Raw genomic sequence first — 8,009 nt, forward strand, 5'->3', positions numbered from 1 at the left:
ACTGAATAAATAAATAAATAAACAAACACACATCTATTTATAAGTCAACAGAAATAGGGCCCAATAAGTAAAAACGTGCATATTACATTAGAGCTTTTCCATAATTAATGTTGGCTAATGATTTGCATTAGTCTTGCCAATAAAAGGATCATGTTTAAGTGCTCCATCTGTCTCGAGAACGCCGCGCAAAGGCAAGTCACGTGCAGACGGCACGCAGGCAAACTCCCGTTCAGTTCAGATTACGTGACTGTACATCATAGGTGGAAATGTGGCCCGTGCTAAGAGGAATCACACAGAATTGCTTTCGCAAGGGAATGCTTTTGTTTAGATATCCCCGCGAGCCAGTGTTGACCCTAAAAGAGATTCATTTATGCTTTGAAGTGATCTACACGTGGACGTTTCCTTTAACATTCCATGTTAAAGACTAACGCGCCTGTATCATGGTGTATGATGTGTATTGATCTGTGGTGGAGCAGCACTAATCCCCCCCCCCCCCCCCACCCTCTCCAACGCGTTAACATTAACGGGGAGGCGGAGGATCACCCGACAACATCAGCACCATCTAGGCTTGCACGAGAGCTGGAGCTAATCCTGGAGTCTTTCTCATAATAATAAGTCATCTGCTCCTTCCCTAGTGGATCATGGAGCGCGGCTGCCGGTCCCTCGCGATGCCTTAGTCCATGCGCGCGCTCCACTCCTCCGCGTCTCCGCCACTCTTTAGTTTTCCAACAGCGCGCGTCAGCCCCAGTGCACGCGCACCGGTAAGGATAAAGCTTCGCGATTGTCGCGGTTCACAACCGCCGTCGCTGTTTTATCGCCTTTATAAATAATGTTTATAGACAGAAGTGTTTTCACGTGTGCGGAGGCGCGAGGCATGGGCTGGGTATGCGCGTGCGTTCTCCTGTCTTGGTAAGTAACACACTGGATGTCACTTCGCTTCTTCTTTACCAAGTTTGCCTTTATACGCGCCACGCTGCGCGCTCGGAAACGGGCTGCACACATCAAGTATATATTTCGTTTGTAGTGTGGGGCGAGTTTTGTCAAATGCAAAGCCGACCGAGACGAGTGTCTACTCGGACAATATTACGCGCATTTTGGACAGATTACTGGACGGGTACGATAACAGACTTCGCCCGGGATTTGGAGGTACAGTGGATATTATTCTGAAACAAGTGCTCGTGTGCCGCGAGCATCTTGCAGCTCTAAAGTTGAGACAGTGTTACCATCATCCTGCTTAAAGTGGCTGGTCAATGAAAAGTGATTTGTAGTGATTGATTTCACTATCAGTAACTCGTTACCGAATGTGACACATTGTCACGAAGTGAATTAGTGTCAAGTCTGATAACAACAAGATAAAGCATCTGACACTGAACCTTTTCTTTCTGAACATCTAAATCGCTGATAATGGAAGTAAAAAGCATTGTGTGTGTGTGTGTGTGTGTGTGTGTGTGTGTGTGTGTGTGTGTGTGCAGTATAAATTACACATGGTTTCCAGAGAAACAGGATATTTCTGAAAGAGATTCTTTATCATCTGTGCAAGCAAAGTTCACATTTATATAATTACATAGAATTACAATATTTTATAAAATCATTTTAGGTTATTTTTTTAATGAAGTTTTTTAGCTGTGTTTGCCAAAAGGCATTTGAATGTAGATGTTTGTAATGGTTGTTCTTTTACAAACGTTTTCCTTTTCCCCCAAATATCTCTTTATCTCTAGGTCCTGTCACTGAGGTCAAAACTGACATCTTTGTCACCAGCTTTGGTCCTGTGTCAGATGTGGAAATGGTTAGTGATTAAAAATAAAAAATACAGCTATACAGCTACACAACTACATAACTTGTGGCGTGGATGTCTTAGTGTGACATGTTTATATATATATATATATATATATATATATATATATATATATATATATATATATATATATATATATATATATATATTCAATATTGTAGCGAAGAATACGAGAACAGAATAAGAGAACAGGACGTTTCAGACAGAGGTCCTTCATAAGCAGTGCAAGCAAAGTACTTTGCGAAGTACATTGTGATGAAGGACCTCTGTCCAAATCGTCCTGTTTCACTGGAAACCCTGTGTACTTCACTACGATTTTGAATATGTCTACATCTCTTACTACAGTAATCTTTATTCCTCTGTGTGCAAAATCATGTGGGCGACAGTCCGAGAGACATAAGGGGACATTTCTATGAGAATCTCTGGAACCTGTTCACTAAAGATACCTGCAAAGTCACTTTTTCAGCTGTGTTCCCAGTATGCAGTAGGTGAAAGAGGAACGTGGCCACGTGGTCTTGGCTGTATGAAGCATGAATGATGCGCGCCTCGTTACCGTCCGAGAGACCACAGAGGTCACACAGGGCAATATGCATGTCCTTCCCGGGGTGCCTCAACTGTGCTGTGTGTGTCCGTGCACTGTTTTCCCAGGAGTACACTATGGACGTGTTCTTTCGCCAGACGTGGACGGATGAACGTCTCAAGTTTGAGGGGCCCATCGACATTCTCCGCCTCAACAACCTGATGGTCACTAAAATTTGGACACCGGACACGTTCTTCCGCAATGGAAAACGTTCCATCGCCCACAACATGACCACGCCCAACAAGCTGTTCCGTATCATGCAGAACGGAACTGTTCTGTACACCATGAGGTAGACCACCCTCTGCCCCCCTCACCACTCGCCAAAAATGGAACTCACCCCTCTTCCTCCTCCTCCTCTTTCTCGGCTTGTAAAGCACGGCAGTCGTATGCCACACTCAAGGCTACGCTGTGCCTCCGTGCTTTTATATGCTTGCCCTGTAAATGCAGATTTACCGCAGTGGTCAAGAATGCATGTGCTATATGTTTAACATATTCTTGTTAAAGACCCATCTCTGTTTGGATTGGTTGCGTTTTGTAATCAAATGCAAAATTATGTTTTCTGTTTAATCCCATGCAGATTAACCATCAATGCGGAATGTCCAATGAGACTGATCAACTTCCCAATGGATGGACATTCTTGTCCGCTGAAGTTTGGCAGCTGTAAGTCGGTCTAATAAGCCTGTGTGGTAGCTGGAGGTTGTAGCTAGCGCCTGATTCTCTTCTCTGCAGATGCCTACCCTATCAGCGAGATCCTGTACACATGGAAGAAAGGACCCTTGTTTTCTGTTGAAGTTCCACAAGAGTCTTCCAGCCTTCTCCAGTATGACCTCGTAGGACAGACCGTGTCTAGTGAAAGATTAAAGTCCAACACAGGTCAGCCGTCTGTTCTGCAATCTTTACTACACTTCTTCATGGAATGTCTCTTCTATCACATGTCAGCGTGAGCTGCACATTTCTTGAACAGGAAGTGGGCATCCTTGGCACCAGTCTGTTGGCTACAGTTTTATTTCATGTGATCAGTAGTTTCTAAAACAAGTGTGTTCAGTATGAGGTGAATGTTTTTGACAGGTGTGTTATGCCTGCCGAAGACATCTGGCTCTGAGATGCTGACGAGACTTGATCAGACCTGCTTGTGTTGAACTGATCTGTACGCAGTTGTCATGGCCTTAAGCCTGAGCTTCACCAGTAACCCCTGTTCTCACATCAGCATGTGACCCTGCTGATGCGCCCGTGTCTCGCAGGCGAATACATCGTTATGACAGTTCACTTCCACCTGCAGAGGAAGATGGGATTCTTCCTGATCCAGACTTACATTCCCTGCATCATGACTGTCATCCTCGCGCAGGTCTCCTTCTGGATCAACAAGGAGTCTGTCCCAGCACGGACCGTGTTTGGTAAGCCCAGCTATGCCAGAGCGGTCTGCGTCCATCTTACCACTGTCCTGCTATATCATCCCTGCTGACTGAGACCACAGACACTGCAGTTTGTCTTATAATGAGTCATTCAGTCTTTAACGATGTATGCTAGTGCAGTGAATACTTGCTAGTGGCCAGTCAGTTACCGTCCTTTTCTAGCACTGTAGAAAACACAGATGATGTTTGTTTGCCTGCCGGGTGTGTAGCTTCCCTTACCCAGCTGCCAAGCCTGTGCCCGTTTACGTGTGTGTGTTTGTGTGTGAAATTAGGGTAATGCATACTACTGGCAGAGGTACACAATGCACTTGAATCATTTGAAGTTGCTCTTTTTTGTGGGTGATGAGAGGGTGAGAGTGATGAGAGTGATGAGAGGGTGAGAGTGATGAGAGGGTGAGAGGGTGAGAGTGATGAGAGGGTGAGAGTGATGAGAGTGATGAGAGGGTGAGAGTGGTGAGAGGGTGAGAGGGTGAGAGTGATGAGAGGGTGAGAGTGATGAGAGTGATGAGAGGGTGAGAGTGGTGAGAGGGTGAGAGGGTGAGAGTGATGAGAGTGGTGAGAGGGTGAGCATGATGAGAGGGTGAGAGTGGTGAGAGGGTGAGCATGATGAGAGGGTGAGAGTGGTGAGAGTGATGAGAGGGTGAGAGTGGTGAGAGGGTGAGCATGATGAGAGGGTGAGAGTGGTGAGAGTGATGAGAGGGTGAGAGTGATGAGAGGGTGAGAGGGTGAGAGTGACGAGAGGGTGAGAGTGATGAGAGTGATGAGAGGGTGAGAGTGGTGAGAAGGTGAGAGTGATGAGAGGGTGAGAGTGACGAGAGGGTGAGAGGGTGAGAGTGATGAGAGGGTGAGAGTGATGAGAGTGATGAGAGGGTGAGAGTGGTGAGAGGGTGAGCATGATGAGAGGGTGAGAGTGGTGAGAGTGATGAGAGGGTGAGAGTGGTGAGAGGGTGAGAGGGTGAGTGATGAGAGGGTGAGAGTGATGAGAGTGATGAGAGGGTGAGAGTGGTGAGAGGGTGAGAGGGTGAGTGATGAGAGGGTGAGAGTGATGAGAGTGATGAGAGGGTGAGAGTGGTGAGAGGGTGAGCATGATGAGAGGGTGAGAGTGGTGAGAGTGATGAGAGGGTGAGAATGATGAGAGTGATGAGAGGGTGAGAGTGGTGAGAGTGATGAGAGGGTGAGAGTGGTGAGAGGGTGAGAGGGTGAGAGTGATGAGAGTGGTGAGAGTGATGAGAGATGAGAGGGTGAGAGTGGTGAGAGTGATGAGAGTGATGAGAGTGATGAGAGGGTGAGAGTGGTGAGAGTGGTGAGAGTGGTGAGAGGGTGAGCATGATGAGAGGGTGAGAGTGATGAGAGTGGTGAGAGTGATGAGAGTGATGAGAGGGTGAGAGTGATGAGAGGGTGAGAGTGGTGAGAGGGTGAGAGTGATGAGAGGGTGAGAGTGATGAGAGTGGTGAGAGTGGTGAGAGTGGTGAGAGTGGTGAGAGTGATGAGAGGGTGAGAGTGATGAGAGGGTGAGAGTGATGAGAGTGGTGAGAGTGGTGAGAGTGATGGAAAGTGTGCTGACTCCACCCTTCCTGCCAGTACACTACTTTCAGAAATTTGAGAACCGTAAGTGAAAGCAGAAGTAGAAAGAGGAGAGATGTTTCTCTGAAGGAGAAGGAGAGATGACGAATTTGACCCTAGTCCAGTGTAAAGCCAGCTGGGCATTGATGAGTTTTTACAGTGTTCACCTCAGCAGTAAAGATCACACAATAATATGAGTGTGTGGTCTGAGTTTGACCACAGCCTGTACGGATTCAGGTCGCTCACTGTCTCAGAGACTCACTGTTGCTTGATTGTAAATGTGTAAATATCTGTATGTAGAGTCTCTTTCTAGAGTCTCTTTCCTACTTAACATGGATGTCAACAGAAGCTAATTAACCTAGTTAGTATGCACACTTATTTAATTTGGGAGAGGGAGAGTAGGAGATTGAGAGAGAGAGAAAAGTGTGTAAGTGTGTGTGTGTGTATGTGTGTGTGTGTGTGAGTGTGTGCGTGCGTGCGTGAGTGCGTGTGTGTGCGTGTGTGTGTGTGTGTAAGAGTTTGTGTGCGTGAGTGCGTGTGTGAGAGTATGTGTGAGAGTATGAGAGTGTGTGTGCCTGTGTGTATGTGCGTGTGTGCGTGAGTGTGTGTGTGTGTGTGTGTGTGTGTGTGTGTGTGTGTGTGTGTGTGTGTGTGTGTGTGTGTGTGTGTGTGTGTGTGTGAAGAAATTCTAAAGCACAAAGAGTGGAAGTATTTCCCCGCATGCTTTGGCACATCAGCACTCCCTTTCAGTCAAGGGCTGAACTCTCACAGAGCTGCTCAGCTCGGCCCGCTAAATGAGTGAAGTTCATTTGACTTGTCTGCTGTGTGAAAGCTTCCTGTAGCCCACAGCTCTACTGTCTGTCCTGGGACTTCCTCTCCACTCTCCTTTACGGGCACACACAGGCCGAGCCCGACGCCCCAGCTCACTGTTTCTCTTCTGTCTTAATCTAGCCTTTATGTTTGAACATTTGTTTCAGCATTTTTCCACTAGTGTGGCTGCAAGCATTCTCCCTAATGAACAGGCAGTGAGACTATGTGGAGCCAAAGGGAGTCTAAGGGGAGCAGGAGTGAGAATATGAGACTGTGCAGAGCCAAAGGGAGTCTGAGAGGAACATGAATCTGTAGCTGTGTGCATGCCCTGTTGGCTCTGAGAAAGGTCCTTCCATAACGATGCTTTTATCTCGGCATGGATGGTTTCTTCATAAAGTTTTATTGGTTTCTGTTAATGGTCCTTTTTAAACTAAACTAAATTACACTAGGGTATAAGTAGCACTAACTAAACTAAACTAGGGTATAACTAGTACTAACGAAACTAAACTAGGGTATAGCTAGTACTAACTAAAATAAATGAAAACAGGGTATAACTAGTACTAACTAAATTAAACTAGTACTAACTAAACTACACCAAACTAGGGTATAATGAGACTAGTGCTAACTAAACTACACTAAACTAGGGTATAATGAGACTAGTGCTAACTAAACTAAACTATAACTAGTTCTGCCTGCTCAAATTTGACTCAGATGTATCTAGGCGGTTTTCAGGAGGTCACCAAGTCATCTTTCAGAAGTTCAGAATAATGAGAATTACTGTGGTCTGTCTCATCTGCTTCTCCCCAGCTCAACGATACCAGCACCTTGGACTTATGTTGTCATTTGACCTTCAGCATTTTAGGAAAATATCCAGAGTGTCACATAATAAATGGTCTGATGAATTTTGGCACTCAAAACTGTACAAGTTCATAAATAGAGTCATCGGTCATCAGTTTAACAATGTCAACATCTCACTAAGACAAAGATCTTATAAACCAAACAAACACATAGTACATCACTGGTGTTCATATGGCGTCTTCTACTTTCACTTCAGAATGGTCTTGGTGAATTTAGCCACAACAGTCAAATTCAATTTTGAAGCATCAAATGAATCTGTATATATGAGTGTTAAGAGTGTTCCTTACTTACAATAGGGCCCAAATGGACCAAGATACTGACAGAAAGTGCACTGTGATACTTATCTACACTTTACCATCATTGCTAAGCTGGAGATGGTGTGAGGGTTAACCAGTCCAGGAGCAGGACTCGGGGATGACACTCAGTGAGATGGTGTGTGCTCTCCATGTCTCCACAGCTGACACCGTGTGGTGGGCGTCTGCCTCCTCTGCACCAGTTCCTCTCTCCATGGCATTATCCCTCTGGTCCTCTCTGCTGCCAGGGAAAGAGGAACATCCGTCTGGTTTCAGGCTTCTGAACCAGCAGTCATGGATGTGGCCTCCTACACTAGCTGTCAGTCTCAGAGAGCCCTTCCAAACACGCTCTACTGATGAACTGCAGAGTGAGAGAGAGGGAGAGAGAGAGAGCGTTAGATGTGTGTTGATTCAACATTAGCTTTCCATGTGGTTGTGTAATGTGGTGTTGAGTCAGTGCTGCTACTGGGAATTAATGTGCGAAACCGACTCAAAGTTGCAAAAAGTCAGCAGCACGAGTCACTTTGAAGTTGAGAACTAGCTGATAATGAGTTGATGGTGCAGGTTGTAACAGTGCATGGCCAGATGCAGACATATCCAGTACTGAAATGATTCTTTCCCAGTGGATTTATCTCTGAATGAAACACTGGCTGCCTGCGCTATTCAGTGTCCTGAACCAAGTGGGGAGAAATGAACAA

General features: G+C 45.9%; 1 protein-coding gene across 1 annotated transcript in view; it reads left to right on the forward strand.

Annotated features, from left to right (window-relative positions):
• Positions 1 to 562: 562 nt before the first annotated feature.
• Positions 563 to 8,009, forward strand: part of gabra6b (gamma-aminobutyric acid type A receptor subunit alpha6b) — a 22,366-nt gene continuing 14,919 nt past the window's right edge. Inside the window, exons 1-7 of the mRNA XM_027030729.2 lie at positions 563 to 909; positions 1,025 to 1,146; positions 1,719 to 1,786; positions 2,444 to 2,664; positions 2,953 to 3,035; positions 3,105 to 3,248; positions 3,617 to 3,769. Coding sequence (XP_026886530.2) covers positions 830 to 909; positions 1,025 to 1,146; positions 1,719 to 1,786; positions 2,444 to 2,664; positions 2,953 to 3,035; positions 3,105 to 3,248; positions 3,617 to 3,769 — 871 coding nt within the window. The 5' untranslated portion in view covers positions 563 to 829. The remainder of the gene's footprint in view (positions 910 to 1,024; positions 1,147 to 1,718; positions 1,787 to 2,443; positions 2,665 to 2,952; positions 3,036 to 3,104; positions 3,249 to 3,616; positions 3,770 to 8,009) is intronic.

The sequence above is a fragment of the Electrophorus electricus genome, chromosome 6 (assembly GCF_013358815.1).
Source record: "Electrophorus electricus isolate fEleEle1 chromosome 6, fEleEle1.pri, whole genome shotgun sequence".
Lineage (NCBI taxonomy): Eukaryota > Metazoa > Chordata > Actinopteri > Gymnotiformes > Gymnotidae > Electrophorus > Electrophorus electricus.